The 21,841-nt window shown below is 37.5% G+C and overlaps 1 protein-coding gene across 2 annotated transcripts in view; it reads right to left on the reverse strand.

Annotated features, from left to right (window-relative positions):
* LOC126267256 (uncharacterized) overlaps window positions 1-21,841 on the reverse strand; it is a 250,102-nt gene that overhangs the window by 37,952 nt on the left and 190,309 nt on the right. For both annotated transcript variants that reach the window (XM_049972306.1, XM_049972317.1), the window contains exons 3-7: window positions 14,464-14,688; window positions 12,718-12,938; window positions 10,766-10,977; window positions 2,605-2,813; window positions 1,894-2,070 (exon numbers count right to left, since the gene is read on the reverse strand). In XM_049972306.1, the coding sequence (XP_049828263.1) occupies window positions 1,894-2,070; window positions 2,605-2,813; window positions 10,766-10,977; window positions 12,718-12,938; window positions 14,464-14,688 (1,044 nt within the window). The remainder of the gene's footprint in view (window positions 1-1,893; window positions 2,071-2,604; window positions 2,814-10,765; window positions 10,978-12,717; window positions 12,939-14,463; window positions 14,689-21,841) is intronic.

Consider the following 21,841-nt stretch of genomic DNA (forward strand, 5'->3'; position numbering starts at 1 on the left):
GGGTATTATAGGTACCAGCGTGTACAGCAATTTGGACCACCATCTCAGGAAAGTCTCGCCGTATGGTGGTACAATGTGCAATGTGTGGTTTTCATGAGAAATAAAAAAGGCAAAAATGCTGTTTACATTGATCTCTATTCCAATTTTCTGGGCAGACTCTGGAACTCTCAGAACCAAGGTGATGCAAAACGTTTTTTGATGTGTGTATAATTTTAAAGTCTGAGCAATTTTCTGCTGCTGTTTATTATTGAAGTTTTGCCTCCCACCAGATTTGTATGTGCGTATTTTACATGTGCATGTAAGGTAACTTTGAACCTATGTGTCTTGGAAATTTACAAAGAGATCAATAAAATTTTCAAGGTTGTTGCTCGAGCCTGGAATCTTAGGAACACATTGTAAAAATTTCAATCATTTGTTGTGCATATCCATCTTGGAATTCATGGCTTTGTTTTGGTATGAAAAATTGGTGGCCTATCCATGTTGGAATTCATGGCTTTGTTTTGGTATGAAAAATTGGTAAAAAAACTCTTTCTTTGGGCTTCTCTAAGTAACCACCCATGAGCTAATAATTTTGAATCTCTGTATCTCAGAAATGGATAAAGATATAAAGGAAATTTTCAAGAATATTTGAGATTGGGATCTTAGGAATATGTCATAAAATGACAGTCATTTGCTCTGTATAGCCATCTTGAATCTGTGGCTCAGTTTTGGTACAAAAATGGTAAAGAAGCTCTTTTTTGAGGGAGGGGGTGGGGGGGGGGGTGGGGGTTCTAAGGAATAGCTCATGAACCAATGAAGATTTTTTAAAATACAAAGACGGCGTTTTTAGTGATAATTGCCTAGGGAATGTTATGTTAAAATTTGAGCAATTTGATGCAATCTTTTATTATTGATATTTCGCCTCATACCAGATTTTACATGCATATTTTACATGTAAAAGTAACTCTGTATCTTGGTAATGGATAGAGATATGAAGAAAATTTTCAAGGTTGTTTGAGACTTGAATATTGGAAAGATATGTATCATAAAAACTTCAGCATAGTCATCTTGGAATCCATGGCTCAGTTTTAGTCCCAAAAAAATGACGAAAAAGACCTTTTTTTAGGTTTTCTAAGGAACTGCCTACTAACTACAATGGTGCCTCCATAAACTCCTTAAGACTCATCATAGATTGCATCAGTTGATTTGCTTCATTTGCTTAAGCAGGAGGAAGTGTATAACATTTATACTTTGACCCAGTGCTGCAGGATAATGTCTCGAAGATGATCCTCCTGTTGGGTATAAATGCTCCCTAGCCCAAATGCTATCTAAAAGACTTGACTCCATTTTTCTGTCACCAGTAGAACCTGATGTAAGAACCCCCCAGAAAAATCCCATGTCTATGCATGGTGTTTTGCAACATATTAGACAGCATATGCTCTTGCATGGATACCAGTGTTGATTTTCAAATATTAAGATATTGCTAATATGAACATCTAATAATGTATGGGTAAATATTAATTCTGGTGTCTTGTATTTTGTACCTTATTTATTTTCATGTTTTATGATGCAGGGTTAGTTGATATGAATCATGAATCCACCATATTGTGCTCCACTGTATCCATTATTGTAAATTTTATGAAAAATTCATGATTACAAATACTATAAAAACATTGACTCATTCCATATCCTACCAACTCTAATGCTGTTGGGTTCACAAAACTCTTAATAAAATGAAATAAAAGTAAAATAAATTATGAAAACCAGTAAAATAGACATTTGTTGAAATAGATTGTTGCTCCTTTTGAGGGTGCAATAATTATTTTCATTTTATTATAGACACTTTTATAAATGGAGTGTACAACAGAGCTGTACCATTTTAATTGATTATTCTTAGTGACCTATAAGACTTACGTTTGCACACTGGTGGAAACTCATTGTAGAAACCTGTTGTAAGACATGTGCGTGTTGATGGCCCAACCAGCAGATGACCAGGATCACATTGATATTCGACAATTGATCCAACATTAAAGTTCTTTGCAATCATAGTTGAATTTGGTGGCTGCTCTGGACGCCCACAAGCCTTGGGTTCTAGAGGGAATGTACATCTCTTAGAAATATTTTTCCCCAGTGAGACAATAAGAATAGAATTTTCATTACAGTTAGCTTCATGTGATATGGTTGTGAAAACTGGTCATAATTGAATAATAGGGCTATTTAAAATTAATATTGATGAAATGAACACACAAAAAGTGAAAATAAAGAAATTAACTAGAACAATAGGAAAATGTATTAATGGAGAAAAGGCTACTAGGAGAAAATCTGACAAAAGTCATGCAGGTTATCCTCATGCATTCTATATTTTTAACCTGATAATGGATGGAGCAGTTGGAAATAAGAATTGGTCAATAATTCAGTTCACTGTAATTATACTTTGAGCAACATATATAAAAAATAGAAATGTATGAGCAAAGGAATTACTGTAAATTTCGAATGTAAACTGTTTTTAAGTATGTGAGTTGTAATGTTTTATTTCTGCTTTACCTATAATAGTTCTCACTTAATAACTGTGAAATTCTGCATTATACTTTGGTTAGCATTTTCTCAGTGTGTTACAGTACTTACGGTGTTGGCAAATATAGTTAAGTTTGGCTTGACAGTTAGTATCAGACCACAGCCATCCTTTTGAGCCATCATATCGTGCACAGTCTTCATTTCCTCCTGGCAAGTTCCAAAATGAGACTGTCACATCATCACCATCAAGCCACTTCCAGTTGTTTCTGTCCTTCGGATCACGCACAGCACCCATCCAGTACTGACTATTGACATCGCTCCTGTATTTAATTTTTAGAATTAAATATACATTTAATATACTCTTCACATACAGAAAATGATAGTGCATAATGATGTTGCACGAATAAGGGACACTCATAAAGTGCATATCATGAAAATAATGAAAAATTTCTTTAGGCACTGCAGTTTTGCACAGTCCTTTGTCTATGTGATTAGTTCCCTGCATCATTTGAACTATTGTTTTATCAAAATGATACAGAACAGCTCAGTTTACAGGTATATATGATCAGTGTTAACATTAATCAAGACAATATTTTTTAGTCCTACTCATACAACTACACTTAAAAACTACAGGGTGGCACACGAAATGTGTTACCAACTGCTTCTTTCACAATTTACGGTGCACATTAGATATCCCACTGGGATCTCTACAGCAGTACCAGCAGAGCTTGGAAAACAAATGAGTTGCGAAATGACGTGTAATTCACGATACTGCCGCTAGGAGACTAGTAAGCAGCAATGGCTGACAATGGAAGATTGACTACACAGCAATGATCAAAAATTGTGTTACTTTTTCATGAAATGAAAAGCCTTATTGTGACTCATAGGCATTTTCGACAACAGTTTAACACACAATGGGTCCCTTGTAAGAAGACCATCCACAGTTTGTACGATAAATTTGTACAGGAAGGAACAGTATTGGAAGCGAAGTGACCTCGGCCTAAGCCTGTTTGTTAGCTGGAGAATATTGAAGCGGTACGAGTTGCTGTACAGAGAAGTCCCGAGAAATCATGTAGAAAAGCAGCAATGCAACTGGGAATATCTAGATGCTCCATTCAGTGCATTCTTAAAAGTGACCTCCATATATACCCATACAAGATTACCTGTACACAGAAGCTCACTGAAGAACGCATGCAGCAGAAACTACTGTTTGCACAGGGGGCAGAGGATAGGGAAGAGACTCTCAGCAATGTTTGGTTTTCAGACAAGGCGCATTTTCATTTAGACGGTGTGGTTAACAAACAAAATATATGCTTTTGGGCCACTGAAAACCCTCAAGTGCTTCATGAACAACAACATTATGCTCCGAGGATTACAGCGTGGGCAGCAATTTCCAGTCACGGACTTATTGGACCCTTTTTCTTTGAAGAAACTGTGGACAGCGAGCGTTATTTGAACATGCTTCCACAGCTTCTTGCTACTGCCTTGTCCTTCAACATGCAGTGGTTCATGCAAGATGGAGCAAGGCCACATACTGCAAACACTGTGTTGGAGTTTTTACACGAGCATTTCAACATGCGGATCATTTCACTCAGGTTTCCAGGTTGTTTCAATGACGGACAAAATTGATCCCTCCAATAGTCCAGACCTCAATCCATGTGATTTTTTTCTTTGGGAGTACCTGAAGGAAAAAATTTTCCCGAAACATCCATGCGATTTAATGGAGCTCAGAAGACTTATTCTTCAAGCTTGCAGTGAAATTACCAAAGACATGTGCCGTACGGTAATCACTAACTTCAGTGTTCATTTGAAGGAAGTTAGGAAATGAAATGGTGGATATATTGAGCATGTGCAGAGTTAGAACAAATCTCCATGGACAGCTCTTCATTGCAGTATATGTTCCTTTCAGATTGTATTGACAATAAAGTTTATATTCAAAAACAAAATGGTAACACATTTCATACACCACCCTGTAGTTGATCCTTTTTTTTAAAATAGAAATTCATTCATGGAAAAGAAGAAGTTGTCCAGGAGAAATGATTTAGGTTAGATTTAAAACTTGCTTTGCTATCTGTCAGCATTGGGCAAATTGACAAATTTTTTGTTGGTACATATTGAACTCCATTCGGAGCCACTGACGGCTTTAATAAAGGTTACTGAAGGTCATATTCTTCTGAAATTGTGAGGGATTATTTATGGCCAGTTTCATTAGCAAATAAGTGTATTGTGGTGGTGCTGTTAAAACGCCCACCTTATTGAAGAGATACCTACATGACAACCATAGATGACTATTAGGTAGATGTCAGAAGGTTGATTCATCTGTTCCCAGGACCCTTGCAACTTACGAAGAGCAAACCTAGCTGAACTTAATTTTTTGAGAAACTCATTGTTTTGGCTGTCGAAAGAGTCTTCAGTGACTATCAAAGCAGAATATTGCCAAATGATTTTTCGCAAAACTCAAAGAAATTCTGGTCATATGTAAAGGCTGTTAATGGCATAAAAATTACTGGCCAGTTTCTCACAAATGAGATAGGAACTGAAACAGCATAGCAAAGGAAGGCTGAAATGCTTAACTCCATTTTCAGATATTCCTTAAAAAAATAAAGAAGGGGTAGGGGAGGAGAAATGCCTCAATTTAATTCTCATACCACTGAGAGATGAGTCAGTGGCATTGAAAAACAGCTAAAATTGTTAAAACTGAACAGATCTGCAGGGCCCAAAGGAATCCTGTCACATTCTATACTGAATATGTGGCTGAGTTAGCCCTCTTCTAACAATAATGTTTTGCAGATTCAATAACAAAAAACTGTGCCCAGTAGTTGCAGAAGCACAGGTCACATCCATTTACAAGAAGGGTAGTAGAAGTGATCCAAAAAACTACTGTCCAATATCCTTGACAATGATTTGTTGTAGAAACTTAGAGAATATTCTGACCTCAAATATAATGAGGTATTTTGAACAGAATGACCTCCTCCATTCCAATGAGCATGGATTGCATAAACATCGATCATGTGAAACCCAACTCACAGTTTTCTCACATAATATACTGAAAACTTTGGATCAAGGCAGTCAGGTAGATGTAGTATTTCTTGATTTCCAAAAAGGATTTCCCTCAGTACCACATCTATGTTTATTGTCAGAAGTGTGATTGTATGGGGTGTGAAGCAAAATTTGTGACTGGACTGAGGATTTTTTGGTAGGGAGGACACAACGTGTTATCTTAGATGAAGAGTCATCCTCAGATGTAAAATAACTTCAAGTGTGACCCAAGGAAGTGTTTTGAGATCCTTGCTGTTAATGTAGTATATTAATGATTTTGCGGGCAATATTTTAATAGTAACCTTAGATTTTTTCCTGATGACACAGTTATCTATAGTGAAATACTGTCTGAAAGACGCTGCATAAATATTCATTTAGATCTTGATAAGATTTCAGAGTGGTTTAGACATTGACAGTTTGCTTTTAATGTTCATAAATGTAAAATTGTGCACTTGACAAAGTGAAAAACAGAGTGTACTATGATTACAATGACAAAATGAAAAAAAAAAAGAAAACGTAGTATACGTAGGCCTATTTCTGGGTAAAGTAGATGGTAGACTTCAGTTTATTGGAGGAATACAGGGGAAGTGCAATCAGTCTACATCAAATTATTCAAGTGACACATCCTGGACTATTTCTGAAGTATGTGGGACTCATACCAATTAGGACTGACAAGGGATACTGAACATACGCAGATGAGTGCAGCACAAATGATCACAGATTTCTTTGACACATTGGAGAGTGTACCATAGATGTTGAAGAAATTAAACTGGCTGACTCTTGAAGACAGATGTAAACTGTCCTGAGAAAGTCTACTTACAAAGTTTCAAGAATCAGCTTTAAATAATGATTCTAAGAACATACCACAACCCCTCACTTATTGCTTACGTAAGTATACTGAGGAAAAGATTAGAGTAATTACAGCACACACAGCGGCATTAAGCAATCATTCTTCCCATACTCAATATGTGACTGGAAGGAGAAGGAACACTAATAGCTGGTACAATGGAATATACTCTCTACAATACACTTCACAGTGGTTTGCAGAGTATAGATGTATATGTAGATGTAGAGGTAGAATATGCTTCTTCTAGTTCAAGTTTTCATCAGTATGTGTACTTAAATATTTAGAACATTCTACTGGATTTACTGACTCCTGTCCATGTATTACATCAGTTGTATGACTCTGTTTGTTGAACAGAATTGAATATTGTGTGTTTTCTCAAAATTTAGGTATAGTCCATTTTTGGAGAACCACTTAATAATTTTCAGTAAAACATTGTTAACAGTCTCTTCTTTTGCTTTTCTCTAATGGGATTTATTATAACGCTATTACCATCTGCAAAGTACCAATTTTGCTTGTTGAATGTTAAGTGGAAGGTCATTCATATATGTGAGGAACAGAGGTGGACACAAAATGGAACCTTGCAGACTCCCATTGTCCAAACTTTTCACGTTTTGTTTGTTAAGTATGATACAAACCAGTTATGTGTAAAGCCATCAGTTCCATAAAACATAAGTCTTTCAAATAGCGAAGTATGATCAACACAGTCAAATGCTTCAGAAAGACCACAAAAGTACCAACTGGTGATATTTTAATATTAAGACTTTTAATATTTGGTGGTTGAATGTGTAAATAGCATTATCAGTTGTGTAACATTTCTGGAATCCAAACAGTGATATACTAAGGAAATTGTTTCTACTTAAATGCGAGACTATTCTTGAGGACATTACATTAGGTGTTAGACACCTAAATATTACCACACTGTACTGCCTAAGCAAGAAATCCAAGGCTCAAGATCTCTGTTGAGAGAATTAAAGCTCAAGCTAAAATTCATTTCATTGATGCTCAGCAGCTTGCATGTACGTGATGTCCCAGGAGGAAATGTCAGTATTCAGGAATATGACAAGAACAATCATTTGAATCAAAAAAGTCTAGCAAACATTGTATCTAAAATGTATACCTTTAAGAACTATGACTACTTCTTAATCTTTGATACTGTGCAACAGATCTCTTCTATTGCAAGCTCTTTGCTTTCCATATTTTGGAAGGATGTAGTATGGATTAAAAGAAGAAGAAAATATCCAGTAGACATGGCCACTTTCTCAGTAGAAGATATGTGTTCCGCAGTAGCGAATATGAATAAGGTGTGCATTTTATAGTCCATCTTTACTAGACTCTTTTGCTTCAAATGATCGTTTCTGCCATATCTCTGAATTTCCTGGGATGCTCTGTATGTGATGGAAATCATTTTTGGTCAACAGGAATTGTATAACAAGAATAACAGTTTACAGTCTTTCCAAACTATTACAGAGAAATATATCTATGTTCAGAGGCATGGTAATAGATGACAGAATCTAAATCATTAAAAACTAATATTCCAAAAAGATACAACCAAATCAACAAAAAGATTCAAAAACAATTTGCTCTATTAATTCTGATGTCATTGTACATTTTTCTTGTAAGGATCATGAGAGCAATATGGGAAAAGGTAGGGTGTATGTGCATGGAAGCAGAAAGTAATATTTTATTCACTACAGAGTGGAGTAAGACAGAAAGTTGTTAATGTTGGTGTGAGGTACTGTCTACCACTGTACAGTGGCTTGCAGAGTATATATGTAGAGGTAGAAAGGCAGAATACATTTGCTCTGTCTCATATGAACTGTATAAACTGATCACTGATTTGTGATTCTGTGGCATTAATGTTATTTATGCTTTCAGTTCATTTGTGTGTGCCTATTAACAGTTTATTAGTAGACTACTTATTCTATTACAAACACTGATGAGCCAAGACAGTGTGATCACTGTCCACCATGAGACTGTAAACTGATTGGTGCCATTGCAGGAGCATGATGTGATAAGGAAACTATATAAGTGGAGCAGAGATAAGTGGGAACTAATTTTAACAATGATGTGGGCTGCTAATGGGAAAATCCCCTGAGTGAGTGACTTTGAACACAGGCAGATTGTTATGGCCCATTGCCTGCATATAAGCACTTTAGAAACAGTGAAGCTAGTCCACTGCTCACATATTAGTGTTGTGAGCATCTATAGAAAGTGGCTGAATGATGGTGATACCACAAATAGGAGCATCATCTCAGAATGTCAAGGACAGAGGTTTGCCCATTCTGTAATTCATGATAGGCAACAATCTGTGGCAGATCTGATAACAATGCTGACACCTGGTTGGATGAATTACATTTGCTTTTACAGATAATCCTGTCATCTAACACTACCATCCAGCAAATGGTCAAACATGCAGTGAACCACGGACACAGAATCCTGTGTGCAGATTTATACTGTGGGGGACATTCACCTGAGCTTCCGTGCAACTTGTGGTAGTATTGAATGCACCATAATAGCTGTGGTCTACGTGAACATCACTGTGGAGCACTGGCATTTCTTCACGCTCAATGACATCCGAAGGCATCTCCCAGAAGGTCAAGTATGTCACAAGTGAAGAATCTTGCTACAGTGGTTTGAAGAGCATGACAGTGAATTCATATTGATTGTTTGGCCATCAAATTTGCCTCACCTAGACTCAATGGAATACATCTGGGATGTTATCAGCCACCAGCTCTGTACTCACAAAGCATAAGACCATAACTTACAGGAATTTCATGGCCTGCGCACAAACATCTGGTGCCACATACCACTGGAAACTTCATGCCATGCAGAATCGCTGCTGTGTTTCATTCAAAAGGTGGACAGCATGTTATTAACCAGATGATGAGACATTAAATATGCAAATGTTAGGGGTGGAACCAATGGCAGCTGTTCCTGCAACTGGATTGGGCAATAGATCAACCCAAAAACTAAAAATTGGACCAGGTCAAGGTTAAATTCCTGCCTGCAGCTCAGAGGAGAAAACTTCTTAAAGAACAGAAACGACAGGGAGGTAAAATATGGTTTCCCAAACAAAAATGGGAGGAACTAAAAGGTCATGAACCCAAGACCTCAAAAAAAATTTAAAACACATAAGAATAAAAAGAAAAACAACTGTCCCAGAATGAAAGGGGTAAACAGACCCCTTCCTCTAAGGAAGGCATCAGGAGAACAAGGGAGAAGTCTAATGTACCCACTTCTCACAATAATTATGTCTGGAAAATCCCAAGGCTGGAAATAGGGAAACATACATATAGTAGTGCAGTCTTAACCTTTAGATTGGCAGTTATCCAGTAGGGATATTCACTGGTCAACAGGACCTCACAGCCAGTTGGGCTTAGCTCTGGATGCAAAAATATTGTGGACCCCTTACATAAGGAGTATATGTTCCAAGGTGAAAGATACGTTTATGATCACTAGATGAGCCTATGGGAAAATTTGGGGTCTAAAACCCAAAAGTATGTACTGGATATAAGATCTGTGATAACTGATGGGTCCATAGTATAGTGGAAGAAAGTAAAACAGAAGGTGGCTACTAAGGAGCTTGCTTAGTTGTAGAGACCAGGCTGCTTAGCCATAACAGCCAGAATTAGCAGTACACCCACTGCTGTGGTAGAGACCATGCTGAATCTGCTCCCATTACACATTTGGATTACAATGGACATCATGACAGGGGTGTACAGGCTAAAAACTGGAAACAGATTGATCTCTCTAGGATATCCAGAATCCTACACCAATATAGGAAATGTGATAAATATAAGACTGTTGGGGAAATGTCAACTGACTACACAATAACTTCAAGCTGCTTCAATACACTTTTCAACAGAGCAAATGGGTGTAAGGAGCAGTGGAAGAGTGAAACATGACACTTTGCAGGAGAGTGAGCCTGGTTTACTGATTGATCAGAAACAGGTGAAGGCCGTGGGGCCAAGGTTTACATTGTACAGCCTAGCTGAGAGAGAGCATGCTTTCTAGGGAAGTTGACCATGGTATTCCAGGGAAAATGTTTGCTATCAGGCTGTGTGTGGAGGAGAATTTTCTTAGGAATCAACATATATTTAGGCAGCCAGTAGCAAAAATTCAGCATTCCATATTTCTTTTGTAAATTTTTAAAGCCATTCTATGGTAAGAACTTCAATGCTAGTTTTTTTACTTATTTTTGGTTCATCTATTTTGATTCCTTTGTGTAAACACTTTCAAAATTTGTTGTAATAATCTAAGATAACTATTTCCTCACTGAACTGTTGTGTATCCAGATGTGTAGTAAAAGAATTATGGATCCAAAATGCTGTTCAGATTTCCTCTTAATGCAAAATAATTACCAACAGTGACTTTCTCAAATATTACCTGTGCCTCCTCCAAAGTTCCCAACTTATAAATCCTTGAAGAGCTGGATTGCTCTCATCCACTAGGGTTCCACCACGACTACGACAGAATCCAAGGGCATCACGGAAATTTAAAGGTTGTCTGTTGTAGAAAATGTAACACTTTCCATTGTACGTAGCTGTGCTGCCTGGTGGCTGGTCGCGGAACTGAGGACATCGTTCGAAAGGAAGTGCCTGTGGAATAATTGGAAACAATTTGGTTTCTTCATATAGTATAGCAGTTTGATGGTTGACATCAGACTGTACTTGCAGTGAATAAGTCATGAGTCGTGTGTTGTCATCTTAGATGCTTTACACTTTGCCTTACAATATACCCTCCTTCCGATTACTCATTGTGTCTCTGTCAGAATGATATTCTAGTTGATCTGCCATTTTGTTGTTGTTTCTTATAACTTTATCTCTATTTCCCCTCATCCCTATTCCTAATTAATTATCTCCAGGTTCTAAAAATTAATAATGCAGTTTGTTTACAAATTTTGAGCTGGTCCCTCCCTGATACTCAATTTCTGATAGACTTTTTTTGAAATAACTTTTATCAACTATGAATGCATATTAACTATTACATAATAAATTTTGTAATCAGAGAATAGTTTTGATACAACAGAAAGCATTCTTAAAGAAAGATAACTATTGCACAGTTTTTGGAAGAATATATTCAGATTTCAGACACTGTATTTGCCATTGATTACACAAACTGAAATAGGCTTTATAAGTGGTAGCTTGACAGAATTGCAAACACAGAGAGAGCAAGGTGGTGAGATATAAAAATGAACAATGCTTAGTATTTTACAATTTACTTATAAAAAATTATTTTAGGCTTCACTTCAGTTTGCATAAGTATAGTATACTGTTTTGCCTAGCATAAGTACAATTACTGTAAGAACTGTATCATTGCAATGATTGTTAGTAAGCAACATCACTCTGTAAGTAGATTTGTTAAATTATGGGAACACGTTTTTGAACAGTGTAGTTGCAAGACTCTGATCAGAATGTGGTACCAGAGTGTTTTTTGCTTTAATGTACAACTAGTGAGTCTCATAAGCAAGTGAAATACCATATATGTCTTAAGTAATAATACAGTTTTATCTTATTCATTACTAATTTCCGGATTGTTGTAATCTCATTTCTGGTACTGTTCATCAATTGTCTTTCTTCTCTGTTTTACATAATCTAAATTCTTCAATAAGTAACCTAAGTATTCCTTTTATTAACACTTCCAAGTCAATAGTGCAATACAATAAGTAAATCTTAATACTGATATTCTTTTTCCTTGCACTTTTATTTCTGATATAAATTTCTCCTCTTCCTCAATTACTTCTTAAGTGTGCAAATTAAGCAGGAGGAATGCTAACTGCTGTACTTCTTTCTTAAAGTTACACTTTACTAATTGTTTCATACTTTTATCATTATTCTGTGAACATGTTCAATTATCTGTCCAACTTTAATTTTCTTCCACATTCTTCTCAGGAATTCAGACATCTTACTCTATTTGACATTATCCACATTTTCTCTTTTTCTGTAAATGTCAGAAAAGTTTCCAAGCTTTCCTTGATTTTCCCATCCATTTTTACACTTAAAATAAGCACTACTTTCTAGGTGCCTTTACTTTTTTAAAGGCAAACTGATTGATGATACTACAATTACATTTTCTACATCACTGTATGTTGTTCTATTAATTTTATATGCACAAATCCTATCAACAACCTATACAGTAATGAATATACTTGCAAATGTCTTATATTAGTATAAACTACACTGTATTTGCATCTTATCTCTCACCATTTAGTACCTACTGCCACTTTATAACACAACTTAGTGTTTATTTCTGAACCCATTCCATTCCTAAAAATACTTTCATGTGATCCAGATGTTAACATGTTTTATAGGAAGTAGTTAAAGTGGAAAACAACTTACCTGGTCAGTGTATACAAATGCCTCACATATTGACAGTTGACTTGGCACTGATCCTTCCAAATGCACACTAACAAAAGCACCTGGCATTGGTGGATTACAGGGAAGGAATAGTGGTTTGCCCTCTTCCAGTGGTCCAGTGAAGCGGTTGCAGATAGGGTTTGTTCCAAGATCTGGACGATTGTTTCCCACTCGTACTACAATTGTAGCTGCTTGGTTTTTTCCTGTGAATTGTTTATATGACATTTTTATGATGCTGTACAAAACTGCGTTACATTATTATAATTCTACATAGCCTTATGAAGCACATGCTGCTTTTCGTTGCTGTAATTATAATTATCTGTAGTAAAGAAGTACAACAAAACATTTTTTTCTTGATGTATGATCAGTTTGTGGACACACTGTCTGATCAGAAGCTTTGTATTTTGGAGACATGAAAAATGAAATACCCATATTTTTCATACATTGTGTAACTAAACAAAATCTTACTGTATAATGTGGGCAGCAATTAGTAGGTAACTCATTCCTGAAATCAGAAACATATTCAAGATAGTCATTCAATAATAACAAGATAAAAAAAAACTAATGACTGCTGAAACAACAGGAGTTCTGAATGATCACACAATCTAGATAGTGCCAAAATTCCTGGATGTCATGCAGATTTGTTATACATTATTACTTATTTCTCTCATGATCATATTTTTAATAAAAATGGAAGATGTAGTTTAACTGATTGTTTCCCAATAATTCTCGATTACTCTTTTTTTTTTTTTTATTGCAGTTGCCTTGACATTCATCTATGACATTAATTTATGTAGGTGAAAATTCAGGAAGTATTTTGGCTTTGATATTCCACAAAACTTCAGGTCCCCTATAACTGGCTGAGTGAGTTGGTCTTAGACTGGAGAGAGGCAAGAGCCTAACACTACTGGTAGCTGTGCCTAGTAAAGTGCTATGACACTGATGGCAGCTTTGCTTACTTTATAATGGCCATATAGTTCCAGAGTATGAATTCAGTATCAACAACAGATGTAAACATGCAATGAAAGATACACTTGTCAGCATTAGATGAAAGTAAATCAATTCTGTTTGTTCACTGTAAATATCATATTGGCATTAAAGTGATAAGTCATTATTTGTAGGTAATTAAACGTCAGCAGTTTACTTCATGTGACACAAGGGCATATGTGGTCTATCCTTGTAGTCCTGTACTGAATATATCCTTTTCATGAATAGGAAACTGTTGATGTAGACATATTTTATCTTCGTGTGTGGCATTTTTGTGATTGGTTGCGTGTCTAGTGATTCAGAGAACATTCAGTTCTCTGAGCATGATTCAAAAGAGACATTTTAAAACTGGCATTGGCATGTTGCTACTGTAGGTGTTCCTTTTATTAGTGATATTAAATTATGAACCTAGGCAGATGGCTTGAGGTTAGAAGTTTCATAACAATTATGCTCATAAAAAATTGTGCTGACAGAAACTGAAGTGAGGCCTGAACATCATTCTCTAAATAGCTAGTAGTGCAATACTTTAAGCAAAAAATTTTGTCAGGAAAACTGAATAATAGGAGATGTTAGCCCCTACACCTGAGTCACTATGTGAAGAAAGCTGAATCAGTAGTAACTAATGGAAATATATGGAGTATTTGCAGAAGACATTCTGCAAGTTAAGCAGTACTTAAAAACAATATATCTAAGCTTTTTTATTTCAAGCAGACAAGAGTATTACTGCATGTAGTGACTCACCACAACAAGCCCTGCCAAAGTCGAGGCGAACCAGCTGGACCATGTAGGGCTCCAGAAGGTTCACATACCACCAGGGAGCTCGTTCAGGTTTGGTCAATGTGCACGTGTCAGCAGTGAAGAAAGCACTCGTACTGCCATCCACTGCCTTCTGTGGCACGCCGCCACCACTGGTACTGCTCTCGGTGGTGCTCTGCATGGGTGCCTTACCCGCTGCTACGTTCAGAACTGTACACACAAACACGCAATCTCCATTAGGTGACTACAATGTCAGAAACTAATTTTATTCTATATTATCTTAGCACCTGCTTCTTCGATCACATAGAATGTATGGTCTGCACTTGTTTTTTGTTTCTCTTTAATCAAATTTGTACAGTGTTATTCCCATTGCACTTGTGTAAGTCCACTCACTATAAAAGATTTAGTGACCCTTTACATGGCTGCCATTCTTTGCATAATTAAAGACTTCCAATGTGTTTAATTTAATTTCCTACAGGGAATTAAAAAAAGAAAGTGATAAATCAGATAAGAATTTTTATAGTCATCAGCACCAGCCTTGCAACAGGTACTGAATACTCGCAGCTCAAACAGATATTCCAGTACACTGAATCACATTTAAATGTGGTATATATTCTGACGTAAGTAATGGTTACTTTTCATGTTAATTTCAACAAAAATAGTTTTATTATAATATATTAAGCCTAATAAAAATTAATATATTAAAAGTCAATATCTTTTCCTGCAAAAATCTGAAGAATCCAATTTGTCGTGATGACTGTTAAATAGGTTTCTTTGATTTAGTTCACAAACTGCAACAGCTTCTGAACTTTTGATGCTAATTAAGGCAATAGAAGGATAATCTTTCGTAAATGAAATTCTGATCAAAAGTGATTCTGCTTTCATAACTAAACATTTTCATAAAATTCAACCTTAGGAGTTGAATTTCCAAGAATGCTGGAACACTATTATTATTATTATTATTATTATTATTATTATTATTATTATTGTTATTTGTAACAGAGAAATCAAATGCCAGCTTTTGTAGATGTAGCTTTAAAAATGCTTCTCTAGTTGTTTAATGATTTAGTTTTAAAAAATCACCGTCTATTTAACCCCTTTAGGGGCTGCATTTCAAAAAATTCTGGAACACGCATTTTTTTAATTTCTGACAAAGGAACCAAATATCAATTTTTGTAGTTATAGCTTTAAAATTGCCTTAATAACAACATATTTCCAAAAACCTTTGAAGCCCTATTTCATTGCCGTCAGAGTGGAAGTTCAAAAATACCTTCATAAACAATGCCCATAGTATGAGATCAACACTCTCCAAATTCAAGTTATTGTCCTTAGCAGTTTGGGGTGGGTAATGATGAGTCAGTCAGTCAGTCAGCACATTTCCTTTTGTATACAGATTCTTACTATTCTGTGTCCTCAGATTTCATGGAGCTTGAAATTATGCAGCACAGAGCTGTGTGTGTCAATTTTGATCAACCAAAAAGGTAAGACAGCTAGTGATGCTAAAGCATCACCAACTAACTTTATCTTTGAAAGCATCAGGAGGTGGAGCATGTTCCAGTGATGGATGGTATTGAGAGAATATTTCAGACCATTGCCCCACTAAGGCAATACCCAGTCATTGATGAATATCGTCCTGTAGGTGGGAATCTGATAGCACAAATATCACAAGAAGTGATCTATTGGGCCATACGAACAGGTAATAATGAGAAATTGATGCAGATAATGATTATTTATGGAAAAAGTGTTGGATCTTTACTGACATTACACGTTCTTCTTACATAAAAGCTTATGAAAATATGCTGCTACTGAACTATGTGTAATATCCATGCCTTCAGTTCTGCCATCCTCCAGATACTGCTACCAGTAATCAGCTATTGACACCACCAATAAGTCTGACCATAGTGCTGGGAAGGACAACTTAAGACTAGCCACTAAGTGATATAGCACTGTGGTTGAGAAGCTCAAGCTGGCTGGGGTGGCCGAGAGGTTCTAGACACTACAGTCTGGAACTGCGCGACCGCTATGGTCGCAGGTTCGCATCCTGCCTCAGGCATGGATGTTTGTGATGGTCTTAGGTTAGTTAGGTTTAAGTAGTTCTAAGTTTTGGGGGGACTGATGACCTCAGAAGTTAAGTCCCATAGTGCTCAGAGCTATTTGAACCATTTTTTTTTGAGAAGCTTAATCTGGTGTGGGCTTCAAATAACTGTCTCACCTTCTAAACATCACATTGCCTTTGACCAGTTTTAATGTAAGAAGTAGCAGTGCCTGTTATCCCACTTATATCAACCTCAGGCAAACATATGGACTGATGTGAAACTAGCATCATGATTTACTTTTAAATGTCATGACCAAACCTTCTCATATCTTTATCTGCCTGTCATAGTATTTAATCTTTAAGATATCTGATATCACCAAAAGATAAACTCTAAACTACGGGGAAAAACAATATTGCTGAAATAATTTCTATTATTCTAGCACACACGTGTCACACTATCTAAACTGTCATCATTTATTCAATTGCAATCTGTAATAATTGATATCAGAGGACTATTACATACACCCCTTACTGCTAAAGTATGCTTCATTTTAGCTTATGAACTCCACACAAATTCTCCACTGACAAAATTAATAACTGCTGAAGCTCCCATGAACAATATGGCAGTATAGCTTACATATGAATGGTGAGAAATCTGTTAAACTGGTGGACCCTAATACATATTTTCATTTAGTATATTGCTTGGTGTAAGGAAAATGGGTTTTACTAAAGTATGATCAAAAACATTAAAAGGAAGGTATTAAAACAATTAAGATGTATGTCGCCTGCCATGATCGAGTGACAAACTACTGGGATATGTGATGTAATTTTATACTGACTTCTTCAGTAGTTCCTATGATTACGGCAAACACAGTGAATCATATACAGTTGTTTTTGAAACATATTGAGGCCCACTTTTATCGACAATAATTATCTAGGCCAAAGCAATGAATTAAAATCTGTACTAGCACTGAGATAAAAATCTGAGACTCCAGTGTGGCATAATGGCTAACGTATCTTCCTCATAATAAGAAGGCCCATGTTCAAATCCTGATACTGGTACACATTTTAATTCATTGCTTTGACCTACATTATAAACATAGTTAACATCTTGGACAAGTGGTATAAGATGTCAGCCCTTAAGCAGTCAACCTATGATACATAATGACCAAAATATCATATGCCAACAAATATTCTGGGCTTCTGCTATTAAGTGACTCCATAACAAGACACAGAAGACCATAAGTCCTTCAACTAACCATTGTCAATATTTCCAGAAGAACTCTTTCAAATGTGTAAATATATTTTGTATTTGTTTATACACTGAAGAACCAAAGAAACTGGTACGCCTGCTAATTTCATGTAGCCCCCCCCCCCCCCCCCACACACACACACACGCATGCGGAAGTGCTGCAACACGACATAGCATGGATTTGACTAATGTCTTAAGTAGTGCTGGAAGGAACTGGTACCATGAATCCTGCAGAGCTGTCCAGAGAATCACGTTACAAGGCATCCCAGATATGCTCGGTCTCGGTAATGTTCATTTCTAGGGAGTTTGGTGGCCAGCAAAAGCGTTTAAATTCAGAAGAGTGTTCCTGGTGCCAAACTGTTGCAATCTGGACGTGAGGGTTGTTGCATTATGTGCTGGAATTGCCCAAATCTGTCGGAATGCATAATGGGCATGAATGGATGCAGGTTATCAGACAGGATGCTTATGTACTCGTCACCTGTCAGAGTCATATCTAGACGTATCAGGGGTCCCAGATCACTCCATCTACACGTGCCCAACACCATCAGAGAGCCTCCAGCAGCTTGAACAGTCCCTTGCAGACATGCAGTGTTCATGGATGCATGAGATTGTCTCCATGTCCATACTCGTTCATGTTTGCATTCATCAACAGTCCAATGTCAGTGTTGATGGGCCTAGGCGAGGTGCAAAGCTTTGCGTCACGCAGTCATCAAGGGTATACGAGTGAGCCTGCAGCTCCAAAAGCCCATATCGATGATGTTTCGTTGATTGGATCGGACGCTGACACTTGTTGATGGCACAACATTGAAATCTGCAGGAATTTGCGGAAGTGTTGCACTTCTGTAACGTTGAATGATTCTCCTCAGACGTCGTTTGTCCCGTTCTTGCAGGATCTTTTTCTGGCCACAACTATATCAGAGTATTCACGGTACTCTCCTAAAATGGTCATACTAGAATATCCCCACTTCATCGCTACCTCGGAGGTGCTGTGTCCCATTGCTCATGCGCCTGCTATAACACCACGTTGAAACTCACTTAAATCTTGATAACCTGCCGTTGTGGTAGCTGTAACCGATATAACGGACACTTGGCTTATATAGGCGTTGCCGACCGCAGCGCCGTATTCTGCCAGTTTACATCTCTCTGTATTTGAATACGCATGCCTATACCAGTTTTTTTGGCGCTTCAGTGTATGTACCTGTATTATTGACGATATGCCATGTCAAAATATTCAAATCGAGCAAATTAAATTTTGTCACGTGGATGCACAGCGCATTGCCTTTAATAGATTTTCACGCAAAATACGATTTAATTGTACCATAAAACCAGCTTTTTATAAGGCCTCAAGAGTTTTTAGTTGTGTAATAACAATGTTTTCGTTCTTGTCCTAGGCGTCGGTTTCCCAGAGAAATACGGCACGCTACTGTGTTGAATTACTGGACTACAAAAAACTGGAACAGTATAGTTGCTGCTATCATTCGGAACGTGTAAGGAAGACCTCGTTATATCTTTGTTCGCAAGTAGCTGCTTTCTTTCTCATGGACATCCTGACTTCCGAGAAAGGAAAGGACAGGATGCGCCAGAAACGTCTAGCGGTGCTTTCTGCTTCCAGCGACGGCCAAATTGTGACTCATACTTTACTTTCACCGCGTGCGTCAGCCCCAATGGAACAGTAAAGGCTCGTCGCATGATCTCCGTGTGGGGTGCATATTCTGTCGCCATTTGCATTTCATATACCTTGATGATTCGTAGTAGTTACGAGGAACTAGTCAAAGAGCTAGTGTTCCCATCGTTGATTATACTACCGGTGTCTTAACCGCATACTTCTTTCCTCGTATTTGGAAGACGGCGATCGATTCTGCCCTATTGTGCAAGTTATGATGAACCAATGTTTTTCCTGTCCTGTGATCGCAGTCTGAAGAACTCTACCGATCGGGGTGACGCAGTGGTCAATTTATCATGTCTTGAGATCGCCGTGTAATGAACTCCGCCGAGCGGGGTGACACAGTTGTTAGTCGCTGGACTCGCATTCAGGAAGACGGCAGTTCAAATCTCTGTCCAGCCGTCTGGATTTGGCGTTTTCGTCGTTCTCAAAACTGGAATGGTTTCTTTTTCAAGGACACTTCGAGTTTCCTTCCCCATTCTTCTGCTGTCGGAACTTGTGCTACGTTTCTAAGGATATTGTCATCGACGAGACGTTAAATTCTAATCTTCCCTCCTTCTAAACAACCAGCTACTTTGATGATGAAATCTTCTTGGGTCGACAGCTGAGTCAATGCATTTATCTCCAGCAGGGTTTCAGCAAGTTTCTTACTTGCCATCTTCAGGCGACATGCGTTGTCCTCCAGCAATGTTTCAGCAAGCGGAACCTGAAGATTGCAAGTAAGAAACTTGCTGAAGCGTTTGCTGGAGAACAACTCATTTCGCCTGAAGATGGCAAGTAAGAAACTTGCTGAAACGGTGCTGGAGAACAACACATTGACTCTGCTGTCAACCCGAGAAGATTTTATCATCGAGATTCACCGAGAAAGTCTGCATTCTCATATAACTAGCTACTAATACTCAGCTGTAAGTTGTGTGTTGGTTGATTGAACTGACGTAGATGTAGAACTGAGTTATGCATGTACAAAGATTTTCTTTACTTTTGCGTCATAGTTTCTGAAGTTACTATCCAGTCTATGAAGCGATTTCTTTTCTGGAAGGCATTATGTGACTTGAAGCCGAATCTGCAACTCGAACCATCGAAATCATGGCCCAGCAGCTGCCACTTGAATACATTTTAGACTAGTCCGTAAACTTAAATCTGCATGGTCGACTGTTGATAGTGAGCGTTTTACTCCATGACCTAGTAATTCGGGACGACACTGTGATGACTTGTTTAGATAAAGTTCACCATCTGTTCCTCTCTCCAGCTTCTCCTACTGAGCTATTCGTTCGTCTCTAGCGATCTCGATACTGACGTGTCTTTAATCACTAATCCTTTTTTCTTCGTACAATACCGCAATCTTTCGTCGCAGGATAAATCGGGTCTGCTATGGGTTGACCAAAAACAAATTTACAATTTTTTGTATTGGTCCTCAAGCAGCACACAGTAGGAAGTGCCTCTGCATTTGTATCTATGAATGTAACTATGACATGCCCCATTGACATATTTCTCTTACGGGTATTTCCTCAACGTCCGTTTCCAGTACCACCAAGAGTTCCGTGAGATAGCCCCATTTGGAAGTGACTGTACGCATTTTCATAATTCAGGATAATTATCAGACAGTATACTGCGTTCATCGTAAGAACAAACTTGATGTGAATATGTAAAACATTGTCAGTTTTCTTGCCGCGTCAGTTCGGGATAAAATCTCGAACTTTCGACGATAGCCTCCACCGTCATCGTCAGAAGCAACTGACGATGACGATGACGACGGAGGCTATCGTCGAAAGCTCGAGATTTTATCCCGAATTGACGCGGCGAGAAAACCGAGAATGTTTTACAAATAAGTGCCGCAGCCAAAGACTTCGTTCTTGATGTAAATACTACACTGTGTATTCTTTCGCATTTTCTGGAAACAAAGTTATCTAGAATACAGTCAAGTACGATGATAAGGATACGTTTTATGCTGTGCGTTACGCGCACTTTTGCTCAGCGATGGTACGGGACAACAGATTCACGGCGCATTTAATGTGGATAGCACTGGCCAGCCGGTTGGTCCAACCAACCTTCAGTGATGTGAACAGGTGCAGTTAAAACATGAAAAGTGACGAGCAGAGAAACAATATAGTTTCAAATGTCATTTAATTCTTAAACGGAATGAAATAATATACTACAAAACTCCAGCAATACGTTTCTTAGTTGAACGGACGGAAAAGTAATATATTCTCCTTCTCAGTTAACGTAGTATTGTAATTAAAAACAAGAGTGATGAAAATTCCTAATTTAAGCAAAGGGTAATTCTTCTGCCTGAGCTATGTGTGACGTAACAGCGTGCAGCAGGAATTGCAGCGTATAGTTAAATAATTGAAGCCACTGAAGGTATTACTTGTAGTCAGTCGCCTTCCATGTCCGAATCCGACCAGTATAATGA

The sequence above is a fragment of the Schistocerca gregaria genome, chromosome 1, assembly GCF_023897955.1.
Source record: "Schistocerca gregaria isolate iqSchGreg1 chromosome 1, iqSchGreg1.2, whole genome shotgun sequence".
NCBI classification, from domain to species: domain Eukaryota; kingdom Metazoa; phylum Arthropoda; class Insecta; order Orthoptera; family Acrididae; genus Schistocerca; species Schistocerca gregaria.